This window comes from Prunus dulcis, chromosome 1 (assembly GCF_902201215.1).
Source record: "Prunus dulcis chromosome 1, ALMONDv2, whole genome shotgun sequence".
Lineage (NCBI taxonomy): Eukaryota > Viridiplantae > Streptophyta > Magnoliopsida > Rosales > Rosaceae > Prunus > Prunus dulcis.
Genome location: NC_047650.1, coordinates 43,911,090 through 43,933,307, shown reverse-complemented (window position 1 = coordinate 43,933,307; position 22,218 = coordinate 43,911,090). Strand labels below are relative to the sequence as shown.

Below are 22,218 nucleotides of genomic sequence, written 5' to 3'. Positions count from 1 at the left end.
GGTATTTCAACCTCACCAGGCTCCTTCGTCCTAACTCTTTTAGGCCTACCCGGTTGTTGCTTATAAAGTGGAGGTTTAATTGGAGGAAGACCACATTTACTCCATTGGTCCATTGAAGGGATTGGGTGAATCACAGGTTCATAAGCCTTCATATAAGTCTTTAGTTTATAACAATCATCCACATAAGCAATTGGGTTTTCACATCTTTGAAATATTGCTGAGATTGCATGGGGACATGGTATTCCACATAAATTCCACCTCCTACAAGAGCATGTCTTTGCTCTAAGGTCTACAACAAATTCTCCACCATAAATGTGGCTCACTTGATACAATTTCTCACCAGCCAATCTAGGAATGCATTGTGATGAACCTAGCTTGTTCTTCTCAATTATCTTGAAGATCCTAGGCCCAACAGAGTATCTCCAATTCTGACATGCAGACCTCCTACTAGCCATCCTAAGCATCACATACAATCCTCACCAAGCAACTCAAAATTGTCTTATCCCTTGCATCTAGTATGGCTGCATTGAAACTTTCACATAGATTATTCAACAAAAGATCACATTTAAAATGTGATTCGAAGTGAGATCTGCTCCAATTTTTTGCAGGTCTCTTCTTCAACCACTTCCATGCTTCCTCATCCTCATTTTTCATCTTCTCTATTTCTGCCTCCCACCAAGGCACAGTTGTAGCTCTTGCTGCAGCCCATAATATATGTTTCAGAGCAAGACCAATATATGATGCCCTAAAGTTACTGTACAGGTGTCTCACACACATCATGTGCTCTGCAGTTGGAAGTACTCTCTCAATGGCAGGTACAAGTCCCTTTTGTTTGTCACTAATCACTACCCAAGCTTTTTCATTTGTAATCCCTAAATCTTCAATAAGAAGATTGAAAAACCAAATCCAAGAGTCTTTACTCTCAATATCAACCACTGCATAAGCTACTGGGAAATAACCGTTGTTCCCATCCACCCCAACAGTCGTCAAGATCTGTCCAGGATAAGGCCCTTTCAAATGGCAGCCATCAACACCAATAACAGGTCTGCAACCTTCTAAAAATCCCTTCTTACAAGCAGCCAAGCACACATATATCCTTTGAAACACTGTCTCACCCTTCACAATCTGAGTTTTAATCTTCACTGTACTACCCTTGTTTGCAGTTTTCAATTCTTCTACATAATCCCACAATCTAGCATATTGTTCTTTGAAAGTACCTTCATTTAAATCTCTGGCTAGCCTGTTCGCCCTATAAACTTGAAGTTTGGTGACATTTATTTTGTAATCTTCCAACACATCTTGTTGAAATGATATCAGATCAAAGTCTGAGTTGCGCTTCAACTTGTTTGCATATCTGTCACAAAGCCATTTTGATGTAGTATGCCTAAGCTTGTCCCCTCTTCCACACTGATGTTCTAGGCTCAAAGTTTTTATAGCAAATGTCCCTTCCTCTCTACTAATCTTTGATCCATATACCTGGAAAGAACACCCTTTCACACATTTAGCCTGAACTCGTATGTTGTCATCTTTTTTCAATTTCACTACCTACCCTCTATAATTGCAAGCTCCTTGATAGCCTCTATCAGTAGTTTTTTGTTTGCAAACTTCATTCCCAATCTAAACTCAAGATTTTTCAAATCCACATCTCTTCTATACTGCTTAAACTTTGGCAGTTTTATCTTTCTTCTACCATTACCCTCAGAATCAGTCCCACTTCCACTGTCAAATTCTGACGTGTCAGCACCATCTGATGACACCTCTCCTAGAGCACCATAACTAGTCCCCTCATCTACTATATTCTCTCCCACAGTTGGCCTATCCTCTGCCTCATTTTCACTGAACTCATAATCACTGTCTTTAATTTCTGAATCTGCATCTTCATCTTCATTTGGCAATTCTTCCCCTTCATTATCAATTGCCACATGTGCCCCTATATCTTCATTTGGTAATTCTACTCCTTCATTATCAATAGTGAAATGTGCCCCTATATCTTCATTTGGTAACTCTGCCCTTGCATCTTCATTTGGTACCTCTTTGACAGCATCTTCATTTGCCACTTTTGTCCCAACATTCTCAAAAGTCTCCTCATCTTCAACTTCAATATAATCCACCTCGTTCACTTGATAATTCTGAGTCAAATCCCCATCACAATTCTCTGCATTTGCATCATACTCATAGTCTTCAATCTCACTATAGTATAACACAACAACCTTATTGGATGGTATGTGACCAACCATTTCAACCACTGTAGCATCTGATGTAACAAGCTCCAGTCCACCCTCAGGATTTTTACACCTAATGTCCAAACGTTGCTCAACTTGAGAAATGTCAACCTCATACCCAAGACCTCTCCCAATTTTCAGTAAATCTAACAAGGATAGAAAATCCTCTATAATATTATCCAAATAACAGACCTTACCGTTCTTATAAACCTCGTTTTCAAACCAACCCCCATGATGTAATTCTAGAGTGCACATTCCATTATTAGCTGCAAAATTGAAACAACAATATGTTATTTTAAAGTCATAGTTTTGTTGTTAATGCTAACGACAACAAGGGCAAAAAAGACTGAGTTGGGAGTGAATCAGACAACCAAGGGACCACAACTGTTTAAAAAAAACACCATATTCAACATATAGGAACCACAACCAAGGGACCACAGACATAAAGTTTACACTCTACAGTCACTGTAGCAAAAGCCAAATCCACATCCATATACAAGAAAACGATTCATTTACCCTTACTTTAAACATAAAACAACCAAAAAGCCGAACATAAACACAGAAAAAGGAATCTTTATAAAGAAACCACAGTTCCAGACAAGGACAACTCATCTATTTCATCCATTTCCAAACAAAAACAACATAAAATGCATTATAGAAGCCCTTACTGTATTTGGGAGTCTTTCCACCCGAACGAAATTCGTACTCCATTATCAGCAACTAGTGAATTTCCCAAAATCTCCAAAATCAAACCCTAACCCAAACTCCCAAATTCGAACTCCAAAACTAACACTGAAATTACCCACTAACTTCACCAATTCAACAACGCGCACACTACTACAGCATTGACCAATTCAGCAACTCGCATTAGAATCCCTTTCACTCGATGGTAATCGCGGGAAATGAGAGAGCTTCTCAAGAAGTAGAGGGATTTTGGAGGGATTTTGGTTCTGAACGATAGGGCTTTTCAAAAAGTCGCATATACCCTTCAAAACTCAGTCATGTGGCCATCACGTGATCGAAAGTGACGGACTCTATCACGGAATGACAATTTTGGTACAAAATGAAAAGTTTAAGGACGTTTAAATTGAAAATTTTAGTTGATGAACCAAAATGATACTGGAGCGATAGTTGAGGGACCATTTAGGTCATTAACCCGATATTAAAATACGGCTTGTTGGACTTGGGCAACGAACTTGGGAAATTTGGGCTTTTTGTTGGTATAATGAAATAGTTGGGGTTGGGCCTAAAAAATTTGATATATTTTAAATATATATATATATATAAATTAATTATATTGGACCGGTTCCTTAGGGTGGAAAACTAGAATCGAAACCAATCTGAATCGGTTTTTTACTTTTTCGGTCAACACGGTTTTTTTCGGATTGGTTTGATTTGATTTTGAGGTTTTGCGGTTCCAATGCCCACTGGGGGTGGGTACGGTTTGGGTTGGATCGATTTTTGCCTCAAATTAGAACCGATTCGGTACTATTCATTCAGTTTGGTTCGGTTCGATTTTAATATAAAAAATTTCAAAAACTGTTCGGTTCGGTTTTGAACCAAATTATAAAAATTATTTTTTAATACAATTCTCAACTGAAATATTATTATTTTTACTTGAAAATTAATAAATTATTCAATTTCATATAAAAATAAATATTAAAATTAGAAAAGAGAGATATTTTGAAATTGAACTTAGATAAATATTAGTTTTTTTTGTTAAATTAAAAATATATATTGAAAATATATATTTTTTAATTTGACCGATTCGGTTCGGTCCAGTTTGGTTTTTGAAGACATAGAATCGAATCCAAAATCGCTCCAAACCGGTCCGATTCGGTTTTTGACTTGTTGTTGACTTTTTGCTCAACTCAATTTTTGTCCAGTTTGGTCCAGTATAATTCGGTTCAGATTTCCGATTCGCCAGTTTGAATGCCCACCATAATGTTGACCAATTAACAAAAAGTGATGTTGGGTTGGCGGACTATGCCATTGCCCGGTCCACGGTCCACGTACGCATAATAAGTTTTATAAAGAAAATTGAAAGAAAACGAAGAGATATTACTGAAGACGAAGATATTATTTACTCTTTTCTATTTGGTTTCTGAGACCTTACACTTTCTCCTGGCGTGGGGTGGTTGAAAAGGATAATTTCGGAACAAAGCAACAACCAGCAATACCGCCGACTGCTAGCAGCCAGCTTTTCCGGCTGCGGTGGTCCAACTCAATCAAACTCCTCAGCTCGGCTCCACTAGAAACAGCCGTAGGTAAAGTGCGTAGATTGATTATTTTCTTTTCTTTTCTGCTAGTTAATTTCAGTAATTCGTGCTTCCCATGTTGTGATACGAAACCCTAGTTGTCTTCAGGACAAGCATCAATGTTTTCTATCTATATATCTATCTGTCTATCTATGATCTTGGGCAGTCGTTGATTTCTGCTACTTGCTCTTAAATTCCACTTTCTTGAGGTCGGGTAATGAAAATATATACTTCAGGGATTCTTACTTCAGCAAATGCAAACTCTAATTTTTCAAACATGTATTCACAGCGTACTATATCAATTATTTATCCAAATGCGATGAAGCTGCTGTTTGCTGTGCCGTTCAACTTAGCACTTAGCACATAGAGATATAAGGTAGAAGAGTAGCGCCTCTGGCAGTTTCCTGTAAGTGGCTTATTCTCTTCCTCACTTCATGAAAATGATTAACATCATCCCGTTTACTTTTGCCCCTTTTGCTGCAACTATTCTGTGTTTACTGATTTTGAAAATGCTAATCAAAATCAGAACGGAAACTATTTTCTTTGACGGGTAAGTTGAGGGGAGAGACAAAATGTTTTCAAGAGAAGCGAGGGCTTTAAAGTTGACACTTTATGGTCAAAGGTGCAAAGCTCCTTGATTTTTTTTTTTTTTTTTAGGCTGTCAAAGGTGTCATTGGACAGTCACCAAAGTAGTAACATTCCTTATTCTGCTTTATCCAGTTGCCCTTGATTATGTATTTAATGATGTTATTGCAAATTATCTGAGCATTTCGTCTACGAATCTGGAGAAGAAGAGAGAGAAATAGATATAAGAATAAGAAGTTAGGATAGACAAAGAAAAAAAAAGAGAAGTGCTCTGCATTTTAAGTCAAAATGCCAAAAACTCCAAAATCCGTTACAATATGGTCTATTTGTATTGTACGCAATCTCAAAGTAATCAAGTACCTAAAAACTAATATATACTGCAAAAACATAATAATTAAATTCTTCTAAGAGTCTAAATTTTAAGTAAATCCTAAATTCTAACTCTAATGATACAAACATGATGTACTTAATTTATTCACTTTCATGGTTGCACCTACGCCATTATTCTTCCCAGATTGTATGAAACTTGTGTTCAGGTTTTGTAACATTAATGGTTTTTGTTTTGATTTTGGAAGCTACAAGATCAACAAATCTTTAGTTTGAGCTGCACGGTTAAATTGATGAGGAATTATGAAATCAATGGGTGAGAGTCTCAATGACAAGAATATAATTGTCAACATTAGATCCTCTCCATGACAGGAGTGGTTTGATGCTAATCAAGATCAGGGAATAAAAGCAACTGTCTTTCTTGCATGGGATCTGCATCCTCCAGACTAGGTAAACTAGGCATTGATGGCTTTAAGAAGGGTGAACAAAAGCCCAAAGTTGTTCTGTAGTTGCTAAAAACTCAATTCTGAAGATGGCTGCAACAACACTATATTTTTCCTTCTTGTTTGTAAAAGCTGGTTTGAGATTAAACTGGGTGTTGTGTTTGATTTGAGCATAACAAGGTTGGATCATGTTTGTATCAGGCAGAATAAGGTAATTTCATCAGGTCTCAAGAAATTATTGGTACTGTGAGTTAAGAAATTTCAGCTAATGTTGAGTGATTACTGTCACTCTTGTAACTCCAGAAGATTCAGATAAGTTACAGTCGAGTCAGATTGGATTTATCACATGTGAACTTGGTGGCATTTGACCAGAAGGATATCGGGGATGTGTAGCCAATTGATATGTTTGGTTTATCGAAACAAGACACGGAGGAGCAGAGACAACAACCAGTGGTGAGACTGAATCTGGTGCCATGTGCACATTGTTTGGAGTTCAATGGAACAACAGTCAGAGATGACCAACGAAAGAGGTATTGGCTGGGTCATGGTGCATGGGGCTACACATGAGACCCTGCAGATTTGTCATCAGGGCTTCACACATGGTGATTGTTGCACATGGTCGTGCTCCAAGGACAACAGTGATCATTGACATTGAAGTTTGCTATAATTCCAAAATAAAATAGGAAAAAGAGGGGTCTAGGGAAGAAAATCTAAAATAGATAGAGGAGAAGGAGAGAGGCAAAGCAGTTCAAACTCAAGTCTTTGTTCTTATCATACACCAGGAACTCTAAATCTCCATTATAGAACGGCCTATCATTTAAGCAATCACATGACAAAAGGCCGTAAGGGAATAAATACTGCAATGACAAGATAATTAAACCCCTAATCATCAAACTCCTAAACTATAATTGTAATAGATAAAATCTAGATATAGTAATTACCGATTTCCTTCTTACATCTGTCACTAGTGGAATTCTCATAGAATATCATATGATTTAGTGTGTGATATAGGTACTACTTGCCATGGTTCAGGATTCTTATTTAAATTTCGATGCTGAATATTTCACCTTTTCTCCCCCTATAAATTTCTGATCATTTTCATATAACTTTTCTCATATGGGAAGGGTTTCATATGTGTATCTTATCTTACTTGACACTTTTAATAATTTTCAGTTGAATTTAATAGCGCTTTCTACTGCCTCTGGGGTCTCATTAATGATGACAAACACTTCTGAAGAGTTGGGGAAGCATTCAACCTCAGTGTATCGTGTGAGAGAAGACAGTGAATACGTTCGGCTGGTTATATCCAATGAAACAAGGACGGCAGAAGCTGATATCTTGCAGCCACAATCAGAAACAAGAGTTAAATCTTTTTTGTGGTGGATTAGAGCCTTTGCTGGGTGCCTTGTTATCATTATATTTCTTCTCATTTTCTTAAAATGGGGGATGCCATTTCTTTTTGAAAAGGTATTTCCTATTAACTCTTCTTTCCTTGGATCTTATATAACATGTTATAGTCAACTCACTATTGTCCTGTTTGTAATTATATACTTTGTTTGGTTGTTCAGCGGATTCAAAATCTTATATTTTTTCTTAATACCTGAAGCTTTTTAATATATGGCAGGTTCTCTTGCCAATATTGCAGTGGGAAGCCACTGCCTTTGGCCGTCCTGTTCTTGCCCTTGTTCTTGTTGCTTCTCTCGCTTTGTTCCCTGTGGTCTTAATACCTTCTGGCCCTTCCATGTGGTTGGCTGGAATGATTTTTGGTTATGGCTTCGGGTTTGTTATAATCATGGTTGGAACAACTATTGGGATGGTCCTGCCATATTTGATTGGTCTGTTTTTCCGTGACCGCATCCATGTAAGGTTTTCATTTTTTCTAACTGATGATGACTTGTTGAAGAGAGTTTTTCTTTTTCATTTTTGTTTTATGTTTTAAAATAATACTACATTTCTATGCCTGTGATATGTCTTTGGTTATGTGGGCAGCAATGGTTAAAGAGATGGCCCCGGAATGCTGCAATGATTAGACTTGCTGGGGAAGGTTGTTGGTTCCATCAATTTCGAGTGGTTGCTCTCTTTAGGGTTTCACCCTTTCCGTACACAATCTTCAACTATGCAATTGTGGTTACCAGTATGACATTTTGGCCCTACTTATGCGGATCAGTTGCTGGAATGGTGCCAGAAGCTTTCATTTACATCTACAGGTGGGTTCTTTATCCTCTGTCTATGATAACTTTTGAACCATCAAATTCCAAGGGAATTATTACTGAAGAAAAACGTAATGCTTTATGTTTTCCGATTTCTGTTAAGTATTAGTGGTAAATCTCATCAAAGTAAAGTTCGTTCTGATATCCATACATTTGCACACAAGGCATGCCCATGAGATATTTCAGCTAACCATGCTTGGCTATTGCCAGTCAAATGTTGATCTTTAGAAATAAAATATAAACTATTTTTTCAACCATTTCTGCTATTTTCTTGTGCAGTGGTCGCTTAATAAGGACATTTGCAGATGTTAAGTATGGGAACTATCACTTGACTACAGTTGAGATCATATACAACATTATATCCTTAATTGTTGCAATTATAACCACAGTTGCTTTTACTGTTTATGCAAAAAATGCTTTAAACGAGCTTAAAAGAGAAGAAGAAACTAGTGGAGTGGAAGCATCTGCCTCGGGCCATGGCAGTTTAGAGATGGAGAAAGCTTCCTGTTGAAAAACCTAAGCTTATAGGAACATGGTAGCCTGGTCACCCAGGGGAATTTGATGGCAGATAAGTGGATTTGTTAGCGATGTTTTATGTCTTCCCCTTTTAGGGGAAGAAGGGGAGGGGTAGGTTTTGTAACTATGTCAAATAGGCAAACATAGAAAAGAAAAAAAAAGATTGATACTATTGTGTATAAAATGTAGAAAATTTTGAACTACAGTGCGCATACTTTGTGGTCGCGTGGATGTTACATATTTTTATCTACCTGGTTTCTTTGCTGCAAATGCCATAAGAAGATACTCTGATGGAGAGGACTTCTCAGCTAGTTTTTTATTTTTTATTTTTTATTTTTCTAATCTGCCGCGAGCGTTCGGGACTAGCTGCAGAACTAGAGATTTGGATATTTCGATTGATTTCCTGTAAATATCGTAATGTGAAAGCATCTTTATGACTTCTGGTGTTTTGCTTCACTTAAAATCAATTGGATCACGGATGTCATTTTTTATGCACACGGCAAATTCACCATTGGATTTCTTTTAAAATCATCCAACGCCTGGGAGACCACTGGGAGCTGACATATATTATATTATATGGCAAAATAATTGTGAAATGTGTGTGGTAGGAGAGAGACTTCCATGAAATGGGGATGACATTATTTTGCTATCCCGGCCAATAATGCTATGATATGCGTGATAACACTTTCACGTGGCGTAGCATTATTGGCAGGGATAACAAAATAGTATCATCCCCGTTGCAACAAAGTTTTTCTTGTGGTAGAGTTCCACTTCTTGCATGCTCATAATTGTGAAATGTACGACTGCAAGAGAGAGATTAAGTAATAAGGTGAGGGGGAGGATGCAGTATTTTGATGTAAGCAAAGCAAGCTTAGTTTCATAGTTTATTTCGGACGAATGAGGGCAGACAATTGAATGACAATGAAATATGTTATTTGGGCTGGGCACATAATTAATTTAAGTATACGCTTACATTACATTACATGAAATTAAATGAATAAATAAGATAATCATGAAGAAAGTTGAGCTTGAGACGATGAAAATGGCGGTTGGACATGAGGGACCGTTTCTTGGGTGGCAACTATTTGTTGTTGTGTAATATCAACAATTTGAGATAATTCTATGTTCACCATTTTGTGCATCTCTGTCCGCTCTGAGACAGATCCATCGCCGTCTGTTTTCCCATGTTTACTCCTTATATCTCCAGCCCACATACCAATATATTTTTCTACCATTTTATTAAACATTCCTTCCTTGAACATGGTACCCATCTTCATCATCATCATACCATGAGCAAAGATAAAAATGAGAATTTGTACAAGTGAAATGACAAAGACACAAGGAAAAAACAAGCAGAGAGAGAGAGAGAGAGAGAGGTCTAACCTGGGTGACGATAACGTACAACGGTAGGGTGCTGTAACTGCAAAGCACTTGAACAATCACACTGCAGAGAATGATGGAACAAAGGCATAACATAAGCAAGCAAAGCAAAGCAGTAGTTCATTTCATATTCAGTTTTTTGTGTTCTCCAATTCTTTGGTTATAGAATTACCCCATAATAAGTCTTGGTATGATGTAACCCAACTTCTCCATAATGCATGAATGAATTCCATACGTGCTCTGCAAAGCAGTGAAGCTGATCATCACATCAATGCAGAAATTAATGCACAACCTACCGAAGAATTGTAAGATATCTAGTTACCGTACCCAAATCCAGAAGAAGAAAGCAATCTCAAATGAATTCTGGAACAATATGAAGTGGATCAAAATCAGGACAATGCGAGGGTTGTTAAACCAAAAGTGTTTATCTGAAGGCTTCACTCTTGCAGCTGCTTCCTGATCAACCTGTGTTGTCCCTTCTGTCACCTCCTGAGCCAAACGGGTAATTATGTGCTCCAGCTTTGCGCCCACAAGAAGCAGAAGCTGTCAGCCCATGCACCCACCACAAACATTATTAGATGATTTCATTTCCTCCCATAGTCAGTCAGGTAATTATTAACTTCCACTTGAAATTAATGGACCTTAAGGCACTCACAATCAGCGGCAAAAACGCTAACCAAAAATACGTATGCCATCCTGCACATTATGATTGGAAAATTCATAAGTTCAATTTTTCTCTTTATTATGATTTGAGAGAGAGAGTACACATATATATAAGAGCTCAAATTGAGATTGAGAAGATTACCTTCCACATTCAGCAACAAAAACAGCACAACAAACAGCCATAGGTACCAGCTACATACGGTCGAGTCAAATATTTATTAGTTGACAATCATAAAATTCAATATAATGATTCTTAATACACAGTTCCGACCAAACAAGAATCTTAACACACAGCTAGCTTAAAGCTTAACCTTAAGAAGTAAAACTCAAAAGGTTTTCTAATTTACCTTATCCCAACAATTTTTCTGAAGTCAATTTCAAGTGTCCGCATCATGTATGTGTGAAAATCAAAATTAGGATTCCCAGGGCAGTGCTCCTGAAACGAAACTGAGAGTAAGTCCCGTGCATTTTCAGTAACTAACAACATGCCCTTGGGGGAAAACCTTTAACCTTGATAAAGAAAAACGCAGAAATTGTACAGAAACTTGTGAACCACATAGAAACAATAAGGGGATATTGACCTTGATGAACCCTTGTCGCAGTGCAATGTAGTCCGACTTAGTGACAGAGCCGTAAAATTGTTTGAAGAATGACGTCTACCAGAACACACAGTAATAAACAATCCAAAACTAATCAGCACAGGCATAAACAAGATAGAACATATCATGGTACAGTCTTTATATTTTATTTAATTCATCATACGCTTAGAATATTCAGTTACTTTTCATCAAGATATTATAATAATTCTGATCGTCTACTTCCGAGGATTGTCATTACAATTTGTACTTGGAATTTGTTTTTTTTTTTTTTTTTTTTTAAATAGTAAATTTATTGCGAGTCAGGAAGGAAGGAATGAATTAAACAGAATACAATTGAGATCAAGAAAATAAATCGTCCTCAGGAAATGAGCAAAAGATATTTCGTGGTTTGGCTCTTGGAGTAATTCATCAACCTTAAATATGAATCTAAATAATATAAAGCATGAAGGAATGTTAAGAACTATATACAGTTCCATAACAATTTGCAAACACAAAACTAGAGCAAACTCACCACCCAACCTATTACAGCCGCTTTTCTCCAATATCCAACTCCACGTGTTTTCAAGAACTCATGATGATGTGCACGAACTCTTCTACGACTAGTTGGATCTGCACTGAATAGTAAATTCAAATATCCAATTTAATGAATGAAGGCACTTCGATTAGCTAAAACAGACTTGGGAAATTCAAGTTGACATTACCCTTGCCTGACAGAATCCTCCCAGTGCTTCCATTGGCGTATCTACATATGGTAAACCATATAGGTTACAATGTAGAGATTTAAATTATATCCACTGCAACTTATATAACATAAAGAGCTGGAGAAGAAGACACCATGTTGCATCAAACATATTTAGACAATCATCCAAATAGTAAAATTTATGAAAGATGCATTACTCTTGCCCCTCCAAGAACCATAGTTGTGACACAAAAGATCACATGAACAACTGCCAATACAAAGATGAAGATGTGTAGATGATGTAGTGCTTCCAACGATAACAACGGAACCTTCCCCTAAGAAAAAAGAAAAAGGACAAGCATTATTGTTAATGTTTGTGATGATAATTGTCACCTTGTCATCATTGGAAGGTTCATGCTTTCTTAAATGGAACCATAGGATTAAATTACCCTATGATAACAATGGCACCTTGCATATACATGTGCCTGTACCTGTGCCAATGGAATCTTCTAATGATGACAACGCCAAAACTCAGATACATGCCTGTACAAAATGTAACCTGTTTTTATCTAAATTCCTTAATGGCCCGTTTATGTGGCAAAGCCAATAGATCAGATATTTTTGCAGTTTAAGGAATGCAGTCTGAGATGCATTCTCGGTAACTTGTTTTGTCAAAAATAAGGGGTCAGACGGATGAAGACAGAAGGCATAGTTCACATGTTCCATCATTTGTAATGTACACACAAGCACCACATCCATTTTACAAACATTGTAAGTCATGGTAAATTGAATAAGGTACTAACAATACAGTACCTTCTTCAGACAATGATCTGAATTTGTTTCTGCAGACAAAAGCCGCCGCCGATTGTTTAGAGATGGATTAAGAGAGTAATGTTCATGGTTGTTTCCCTCAGAAGTTTCCCGCTTGCATGGAAGCATGTGAGATGCGAGATAAGAGGGGATGCATATGTGGCTTATGGAACCTTGAAATACAGTTAGTAGAAGGGAAATGAACCCTAAAAGCATCAATTCTGTTTCAGACATAGGAAACACAATGATTAGGCTTAATAAACTACAACAAATTAGGCTGTACTGATTTAATTAGGCAACATACAAGATGAAATGAGATGAGATGGCAATGCAGCTTATATCTTATGACTAACATGTTCTTGATGGATTGGCAATGACATACAATGAAGAAGATACATGACGCCTTAAAAGAGAAACAGCATAGAGAAAGATAGTTTACCTTCTTTTAGTTTCTGTAGTGCTTCAAATAGCGCGTCTTGTTGCTCATGCTTCAAGTACTGAATTTCCAACACAACAAAACATGAAACCAAAGAGAAACTTACTTGAAAGTCTAGTACTGTGCCCAAACAAACCCTTACAGAATGTTCTATGAGTTCAATTTTTTATTATAAAGAGAGCTAAGAATGCTATGTGACTGGTTGCCCATCAATGATATTTGAAAGCAGAAAAAAGTCTCACTTTTCAAGAATTTTGGATAAACAAAGCTAAACTGTGCATGCGCACCTTTTCCATGTTTTGATAAGCTCCCAAGACTTATTTCCTAAAATTTTCTAACACAATTGAGATTTCGAGATTCGTTTTTCTCCTTTGGAATTTATTACCTGCCAACACATTCCTGCTTATTCACATATGTGCATTACCACTTGCTGAGAATTCTATACATTGAATGAGGAGCAGTACGGTGATTACATAAGAAGATCAAGAACTAGCTTCTACTTAACTACTATATTTTATTAATTACTTATTATTGTGCAACTGACTACTGGAATTGGTTTTCTCCGAGTACCAATGATGGCCAACAACGAAAGACAAACTTCATCCACCAGTACCATACGGAACACTGAAGTTTATCTGATTTGCATGGCATATCCCCATGACCCATTACTTATGTGCTTTACCCTGCTCCAAGTTGCCAACACTTGTAAAAATCCAAGCTCTTTACATAGGCGGCATTTGGTGCCACCATATTCCCGACATTGAAAAAGAATTAAGGAGAAAAAAATATGGCACAAGGGTAGCATTTTCCAGAGTGGGGGAGAGAAAAAAAAAACTAAAAGATTAGTGAGGCAACTCTTGTAATGATTGTAACCGTGATATGAGAAAGGGCACAATTTGGATACCTTTCCGAGTTTATGAAGAGCACGCTCCGCACAAAGAGATAGTAGAACAATGACAAAGCAAACAACTGCAACAACCCATGTTGATGTATACTCTAAAGAGCTGTTGAGTTCTTCTGCCATATCCTCTTCACACCAAAAAAGGAGCAATATGACAAAAAGATTGCTATGAGCATTTGAAGTTGGGACGCAAACTAGTGTTGCCTTAATTGATTGTGGACTTTGAATAAGTAGAGAAATTTTGATTTTGGGGGACAGAGAATGCCCTATTCCAAAGCAAAGGAAAAAGAAGAGAATAAAGCAGTTTTCGAAATAAAAAAGAAAGAGGAGAATAAAGCAAAGAAGCAGTGGGAAACCAAAGTATTCAAGGCGGCCGTGCATTTGAAGTAACGACATAATTTATCTGAGTAAAAGTGGAAAGTTCTAGTTCATTCCATAAGTTGGTGATAGGCTACTAGGTCTAGGAAGCCAACATGTAGAAAGAAAGAGCCATGAAAGGCTTTATTCAACTTGGATTTCTGTTAACCGAAACTCTGTAGCTGTAGGTACCAGAAAAGAAAAGGAAAAAGAATAAAAGAACCTGATTCATGTGGCACATTACTCGCCATAATACCAAAAATGTCACTTGCTGCCCTAGACTTGGAGGGCACCCATAACAGCTGTGGCTTCTGAATTACCTCCCTCAACGGTGAAAGTATGAAGAGCAAGTGCCGTTGCCGGTCTTTTTAAAAGGCTTCTAGCCTGGCTTCTCAAATGGTTCGTTCTTTTCGCAGTCTTGTTAAGAGGCTTCTTTGTCCTAAGTAGCAGAGCTCCTCTTTGTCCTCAGTAGCAGAGCTCATGCTTGCAAATACCGAATTACAGGTAGACATGTGAGATGAACCAATTGCAGCTCATTAAAGAGAGATAGAAGGGAAAAATAGAAGACACCTTTGACGCAGCATGGAAAACTAGACTTCTAAATTTAAATTTATTGTCAACACATTCAAACTGTTCACTTTCAATGTTTCAAAGAATACATGATTCATTCCATACATATATACCGTATATATCACAAAATCCAATCAAATAGACATTTATCAATTCCTCGTGCTAGTCTGAGTCGACGATTTGGCCCCAGCCCAATAACCGCTCAACATCTGTCTATTGCTTTCATCCTTACTTCCTTGCGCCCATCTCTTGATATTCATGTGACTGAGTTACTGTTTTTATGTCAAGTAGATAAAGCTCCAAAGTCTAACACTGCAGCAAAATCATCTAGCCGTAAGTCACACAACATACTTAAAACAACCGGGACCACTTCAGCATCTCATGGTTTCCAAGGTGCCGGAGGTGGTGGTGGAGTTGGAAACATTGGAGGAACCGCAGAGAAAATGGTATTCTTGTCAATCCCAATATTTTTTTCTCCCGACAAAGCAACAAGCGCTGCTACTAAACCTGCATTTCCAGCAAGGGTCGGCTCTGTGTAGTTGTAATTAGAACGAACATCACGGAAACCATCATGTTTGTCGGGCCCGGCAACCATGGCACCATCAAGCGTATTTGGGTTTGCCTTTGAAGTGTCCCTCCATTTCCATCCCCCTTTACAATTGTATTTGATCTTGTTCTTAGGAATGGATGCTCCTCTGTGGTGGACATGTTTGGGGTAACGATTACCAAAGCCCACGACATAACTCATTTTTTGGGGATTTTTGCCAAGGATGTAATCAATCTGCCAAAGCAGTGGGAAAAACAAGTTATCGGCCATCATGTCTCAATATGAGTTTCTTTATATGTGTGAGGTGTAAGTAGCCCTAATATTATTTTCTTCTTAAAGGAAATAAAGCAAATTAAAAAAAAAGTATACATACCTGAGTTTTAGCAAATTCACGCAAGACATCAGTAGAGTAGAAGTTGGGTCCACAATACCACCCAGGTGTATCAGCCGCTTCAAGATAATCGCTATACAATGTAGCTAAGAAGGCTGCATTGACTACATATTGAAGAGGCTGTGGCCTTCCATGATTCAACTGGATCAAGCCTCCTGTGGCAGGTCACTAAGATGTTAGATCCCATACATGCATAAATCCACTTGTGGAACCTCGTGAGGTCAATTAAGCACAGAACCCAAACATTATAGAGTAGGAAACATTGTACCTTTGGTTCTGTTAAAGGTCGTGAAAATTGGCAGGTACGAGCACATTACTATGCTAGTCTGGTTGTGAAATGTCCTCAAAATTTCTTCATACGGATACCCAGGACTCAAGAATAACCTCAAACGGCTCAGAAGCACCTAGTCAAAAGAATTTAAGATTGTGTTAGCAATAAAAAATATGAACTAAAATTGTGCAGTTCATAACCCAACTGTGATCTAACATTTGATATAGAAGGGTGGCTGACACTTGGAAGTTACTAAGGATTACACCCGATTAATGAACATAGAACTAATTAAAGATAGTAATACATATTACTTATATAATCTTTCAGGTCTCATATCAAAGCATGAACACCACAAACTCCTATTAGCATACCTGAGCTCCAGCAAGCTTGTTGTCCCAGCTAAAAACTCCATAATCAGGGCCGCCCCAAAAGGCACCAGCATGTTTGGCAAGACCCGGAGTTGTTGCAAGCTGAAGATAAGAAGAATTTCCAGTAGCATAATACATCCAAGCTCCACCCCATACGAATTCATCCCAATAACTGGTGGAATTATAGAAGAGTGCAGCATCTGAACCACCACCAGCACTATATCTGCCTCGCTGATCCCTAGAAAACTTGAAGAGTGTTTTCGCACCATGGACAAGTTTCTGTGAGTAGGCCTTGTTGTCTTTAAAAACTATGGATGCAGCAGCGAGAGCAGCAGCCATTTCGGCGGCTAGATCGGAGCAACTGTGGCATTCAGTCACAGGACGGGGGTAATCAATGTCCTCAGGGCGCATCCAGCAATAATGATCATTAGGAGTAGTACTTCCTCCAGCAGTAGATCCAATCCCAACCTGTAAAAGTAGTAGATTAGCAATGGACAATGAGAAGGAAAACACAAAATGGCAGTGGAGTCGAGTCGAGACTAGTGGATGCATTAGAAACCTGAGCAACAAGCTTGTCAATGGAATCAGCAGAATGGTTGAACGTCTTGAGAAAGTAATCAGAACCCCATTTAATGATTTCCTTCACATGGTTGAGTTCCCCAGCAGCTTCATATTTAGTACTGTACTCGATTACACTCCAGCTGAGCATGGTCATGGCAAAGGATTTGGGGAAGTTGAACTTGATGGCATCTCCGGCGTCATAAAAACCACCCGCAAGATCTTTAAAAGTGGTGGATGCATCATTGCCATCCTTAAGACATGAGTTACCCCTCCACGACACATTGTTATGTTTTGGGAGTTTTCCCGCTGTGATATCATATCATATCAGAGTATTATTATTATTATTATTATTAGTTAATGAAAAATGAAAAAAATGATGATCGAGATATCAAGAAGAATGCAATTAATCAAATCAAATCAATTATCCAGATAATATATATCTATATCTGACACTTACTTTAACACCCAAATTTAGAATTTAGAAACAACAAACCCAGATTTAGAATTTTAGAAACAACAAACCCAAATGTAGAATTTAGAAACAAGAAAGATGAATAATAAGAATAAAGGGCATAAAGAAAACGTACATCGCTGGGCGTTGAAGAACATTAGAGACTTGTGGAGCGCCAGTGTGTAGTTGTCGGGGGGAGGGCGGCCGCGGTGGTGACGCGGCACTGTCTTGACGATGAGGGTGATGAAGCCGGCCAGAAAGGCGGAGACCAGGAGCGTCCCGACCGTCCACACAAAGATCTTACGGCTGACAATGATGCATCCCAGATCCACATACTTCTTCTTCTTCTGCTCCCCCGAGGGCCCCAGCAGCCAGCTCTGCTGCGTTTCATCCAACGGCCGCGACGACAGCGCCGCCCTGTCCAGATCCTGCAGGTTCCGGCTCCGGTCGTCGTCCGTGGCCGAGTCCGCCGTGTTTATCTCCAGCGGGCCACCCCAAGGGTCCCTGCCGTACATGCTCATAGCTTCAGCTCAACACTGCCGACACCGACAGAGGAGTTGTCACTTGTCTCACAAGTCAAAACACCACCGACACCTAAAGCAAGAACCAGAACCAGATCTGAGTCTGGGACAAAAAGCAACTCTCAATTCACAAAACAAGTAGCTGCTTCGCTGCTGTTAGCTTGTTTGTAATCTCATGAGCCTCCTCCGATTCCTATAAAAGAAAAGGAAAATGTGGACTCAGTTTGGACTTTTTCTGTTGTATTATATTAACTCAATAATTTGATGGGTGACGGTGCTTGTTTTATTTTCTCAATCACAGACAGATCACAGTTGTATTGAATTCATCTTGTGGCTTGCGATTTGTTTCTCTTTCCGTATTTTTCTATTCTTTTTTATTGAATAATTAAATACTATTCTGTTGGTTGATGACACTGACCACTCCGCTACTAGACAACGACACCGTGTCCAATTTTTCTATCCCACGCGCATTCACTGACTGGATAGGTAAATTGCTTGCTTAGAAAAGAGACCCAAATTGCTTTGTTTTGCTTTGCTTGCTTTACACTTCACATTACTAGGATGCAGATGTACACAGACGAACTTCCACCCAATCCAACCAACGTTAGATAAAATTCTCTTTTCCACGCCTCCGCATTGGTTAAGACATCTTCCTCTTCTCATTAAAAAAAAAATATATATATATATATATATATTATATAGGCTTATTATTACAAAAAAAACTCTAAGATTTACGAAATTATCAGATTACACATTTAATGTTTTTTTGTGTCATTCGTGATCCTCAAGATTAGTATGCATGATCACAAACGGTCCATGCGATTAGGTTCCGTCAAAAATTCCGTTAGTTTGCTGACATGGCATATATATATATATATCACAAAACATCCCTGAGGTTCATACACCTATCACAAATGTTTCTTATGAAATTTTTTAATTTTTTAAATTTAAAATTCATAACATTTTTGTTTTATTTTTAAAATTTTATGAATTTAAATTATTTTAAAATATATATATATATTATATTTTAAATACATGTGACACTATATTATTATAGATGTGGACTCCATATATATGCCACATCAACAAACTAATGGAGTTTTTAAAAAATAATTTATAATTTATAAAATTTAAAAATGAAAAATCTAAGGGTTTAGGGTTCATAAATGGTCCTCAAGATTAAAATCCTTCTATAAATGGTTTTTTTATTTATAAATTATTTTAAACAGAAAACCAAAATTTAATGAATTTTAAATTAAAAAATAAAAAAATTCGTAGGGACCATTTGTGAGTGTGTGAACCTCATGGATGTTTTGTGATATATATGTGTGCCACGTCAGCAAACTAACGGAGTTTTTGACAGAATCTAACGGTAGGGATCATTTGTAATTGCACATATTAACCTTGAGGACCATGAGTGACACAAAAAAACTTTAAAAATGCAATCTGAAAGTTTCGTAAACCTTAAAGACGTTTTGTGATAATAAGCCATATTATATATATATATATATATCATGTTGAACTAAAACGCAATGGTAAATCCTCTTTAAAAATTGTTTAGAGGGTAAAGATAATTTTTAAATAGTTGTATTAAATATAAACATAGTTATATCAGAAGCCCATTATATACGCCTACGGAGGCCTTCATGATACAAAAAGCCGACCAGTCTCATTTCACTCATGCAGTATGACTCAACGACATACACAAATAATAAGGAAATTAAATGATAACCCTAGAAGTAATACACCAGAATACGCGTTTTGAAATCGAATGGTTGGACCCAACTAACCAAAATTGTGAAAGAGGAAGTAGTTCCTAAACCAAGGAATGAGTGGTCTATTGAGGAATGGGTTACTTCAAACACTCACTACACATTTTGAGAGGTCGTTTGGTATAGTGGACTGTCATGGACTGGACTAAATCCTGGGACTGTTTTGGATTAGCTCGAATTGGCCTAAGCTGGATTAAGTACTGGCCTACGTTTGGTGATGCGTCGGACTAAGAAGCTGGAATGTAAGAATAGTGAAAACCTATGTTTGGTGCTGTATTGGACTAAAAAAATTATTTAAATATTTAAAATTAATTTGGGATTTTGACCTAAAACTAAATAAATAATGCAAATAAATTAACAAGAAATGTATAATTTTAAAAATGTTTTTTAAAGACAAACTATCTTTTTTCTTTTTTCTCATTTTTCTTTCTTTCTTTTCTCTCCTTTCTCTTTTCTTCTTCCTTCCCAACCCTGTTTCTTTTTCCTTTTTTCTCTCCCCCTCCCGATCCCACTCTCTGGTTCTCTCTTCTTCTTTTTTTCAATATTAACACAATGGTATCCCTCCTTTTCTATATCCCCCTCCCAAACCTTTCTCTGCTTCCCTCTCGTTTTCTCTATATTCTTCCCCCCCCTTTTTTTTTTGGTACAGAGGGGGGTAAAGCCCCCAAAATAGAAACAATTAAATAGGAACAAAGGAGGTCTAGTAGCACCTTAAGCATCAACATCTAAAATGGCTCTAAGGAAGGCAGGAGTTTCTTCAAAAACATGAAGGCCATGATTAAACTCATGACTTTTGGCAGCCAAATCTCTTATTCCGCTTTGAAGTCACAAATCGTCATCTTCTTCGAAGTCACAAATCTCCATTTGGTTTCACTGAGCCATGGTTGATGGTTGATAATTTTTCGGAAGGTTCAATTGGGTTGTGGTTCCACTGGGTTTGATTTGGTAGTGGTTGATTCAGGTGGCTGGGTTTGAATTGGTGGTGTTGTGTGACGGGGTTTATGGTGGTGATTGTTCTAGGTGAAGAGGAAGAAGAAACTTATTCTTGAAGCTTGGATATGGATTTGGTATTGTGATTGGATTGGTCGGACTCGAGCATCAAAATTGCATGCTTGCTATTTTGCGAACTGTATTTCAACCTCATTGTATAAGGAGAGCAAGTGATGATGGATTTTTACTATTGGACTCCACAATCCCTTTTAACTTAGTCCCCTATTTTACCAAACATGGGCTTTAAGGCTTATTTAGCATAGTCCAGTCTAGTGAGGCATACCAAACACACCCTGAAAGTATTAACATGCGTCCTTTAATCTAGGTGATAGAATTCCTAAATTGAATAGCGTGTTTGATAACCATTTTTTGTTTTCAATTTTTTTTGTTTTGTTTTTGGTTCACTTTTGTTGAAAATTGAAATTTGAAAACTTGTTTAGTAAGTTTTCATTTTCTATTTTCTAAAAATGAAAATAATTTTCAAAATAACCCTTATTTTTTAAAATTACTTTAAAGTGTTTACCGTTTTCATTTTCATTTTCTTTCCCCTCCTTAAGCATTGGAGAGCCTTCAGCATGTACCACATAGATGCCCAAAGCTTGACGATGGCTTCTTCTTTATTTTCTTTTGCAGGATCCAACAATCCTTTACCTAAGTTGACCATCCGAAAAAAAGCACAAACAGTTTGGCATCGCCTGTGGAAAACGACTTCTGAATCTCACATCTCTACTAGTTCCGCTGGCTCCATCTCCTATCCAACCCCGTCATCTCTTATGCCCTTCGCACTTCACAATGCCGAGCGAAGCTAGTCTTGACACCCAACACCACACCCCACATATGAAGTCCTCCCGAAGGAAAGGGCTACGCTTTGACTTAAAGTATTCGACATTGGCATGAATAACTGCTTGCTTCATTAATTCGGCATAGATGTTCCATGGGTTGCTGTGGACCGGGTATAGGAAGTTGGATTAGTAAAGGCCACTCTTGAAAGTGCCGAAGGCAACATGATCGTCTGCTTTCGAGCAGCAGGAATACTCATGGCTAAAGCGGGTGACATACTCCTGCAGGGGCTTGTTTTCACCTTATCGAAGCATATATAGGTCGTCCCCAGAGTACAAACAATTAGTCTGAATCATGAAATGATTGAGGAAAGTCTGCTTCAGGAGGTCGAATGAGTTGATAATGCAAGGGTTCAGCCTATAGAACCAATTCAAATCAACGTCATTGAGGGTGGAGGGGAAAAGGATGCACATGTCTTCATCACCGAAACCTTTGCATCCGAGGGCAAACTAAAAAGAATGGATGTAGGTCAGGGGGTCCTCTTTACCCGTGTAGAAGGCAATGCGAAGCAGCTGAACGTCCTTTTCCTGACGATAGTTAAGGATACGCT

At 37.8% G+C, this 22,218-nt stretch overlaps 4 protein-coding genes across 9 annotated transcripts; 1 reads left to right on the top strand and 3 right to left on the bottom strand.

Annotated features, from left to right (window-relative positions):
- Positions 1-456: 456 nt before the first annotated feature.
- On the bottom strand, positions 457-2,715 carry LOC117620492. The gene is made up of 3 exons (XM_034350589.1): positions 2,676-2,715; positions 1,563-2,488; positions 457-1,476 (listed from the first exon to the last, which is right to left on the bottom strand). The coding sequence occupies exons 1-3, from the start codon at positions 2,713-2,715 to the stop codon at positions 457-459; spliced, it is 1,986 nt and encodes a 661-aa protein (XP_034206480.1).
- A 1,581-nt stretch (positions 2,716-4,296) lies between these two features.
- On the top strand, positions 4,297-9,000 carry LOC117614694 (transmembrane protein 64). Of its 6 annotated transcripts, none has more exons than XM_034343585.1 (6): positions 4,297-4,489; positions 4,770-4,886; positions 7,022-7,302; positions 7,460-7,696; positions 7,825-8,042; positions 8,325-9,000. In XM_034343585.1, exons 3-6 carry the CDS (start codon positions 7,051-7,053, stop codon positions 8,554-8,556), a joined length of 939 nt encoding a protein of 312 aa, XP_034199476.1. In that variant the 5' UTR covers positions 4,297-4,489; positions 4,770-4,886; positions 7,022-7,050; the 3' UTR covers positions 8,557-9,000. The 6 variants fall into 6 exon arrangements, with proteins under 6 accessions (XP_034199476.1, XP_034199474.1, XP_034199475.1 ...); XM_034343583.1 differs by having other exon boundaries at positions 7,009-7,302; XM_034343584.1 differs by having other exon boundaries at positions 4,297-4,494; positions 7,009-7,302.
- A 449-nt stretch (positions 9,001-9,449) lies between these two features.
- Positions 9,450-14,239, bottom strand: LOC117613855 (MLO-like protein 13). The gene is made up of 14 exons (XM_034342454.1): positions 14,033-14,239; positions 13,132-13,189; positions 12,696-12,913; positions 12,101-12,217; positions 11,905-11,945; positions 11,715-11,817; positions 11,186-11,260; positions 10,952-11,040; positions 10,747-10,796; positions 10,597-10,637; positions 10,269-10,484; positions 10,114-10,181; positions 9,945-10,005; positions 9,450-9,832 (listed from the first exon to the last, which is right to left on the bottom strand). The coding sequence occupies exons 1-14, from the start codon at positions 14,150-14,152 to the stop codon at positions 9,572-9,574; spliced, it is 1,518 nt and encodes a 505-aa protein (XP_034198345.1). The 5' UTR covers positions 14,153-14,239; the 3' UTR covers positions 9,450-9,571.
- A 718-nt stretch (positions 14,240-14,957) lies between these two features.
- Positions 14,958-18,401, bottom strand: LOC117626227 (endoglucanase 25). The gene is made up of 6 exons (XM_034357890.1): positions 17,682-18,401; positions 17,093-17,400; positions 16,537-17,001; positions 16,163-16,298; positions 15,877-16,049; positions 14,958-15,737 (listed from the first exon to the last, which is right to left on the bottom strand). Exons 1-6 carry the CDS (start codon positions 18,064-18,066, stop codon positions 15,336-15,338), a joined length of 1,869 nt encoding a protein of 622 aa, XP_034213781.1. The 5' UTR covers positions 18,067-18,401; the 3' UTR covers positions 14,958-15,335.
- Positions 18,402-22,218: the final 3,817 nt, after the last annotated feature.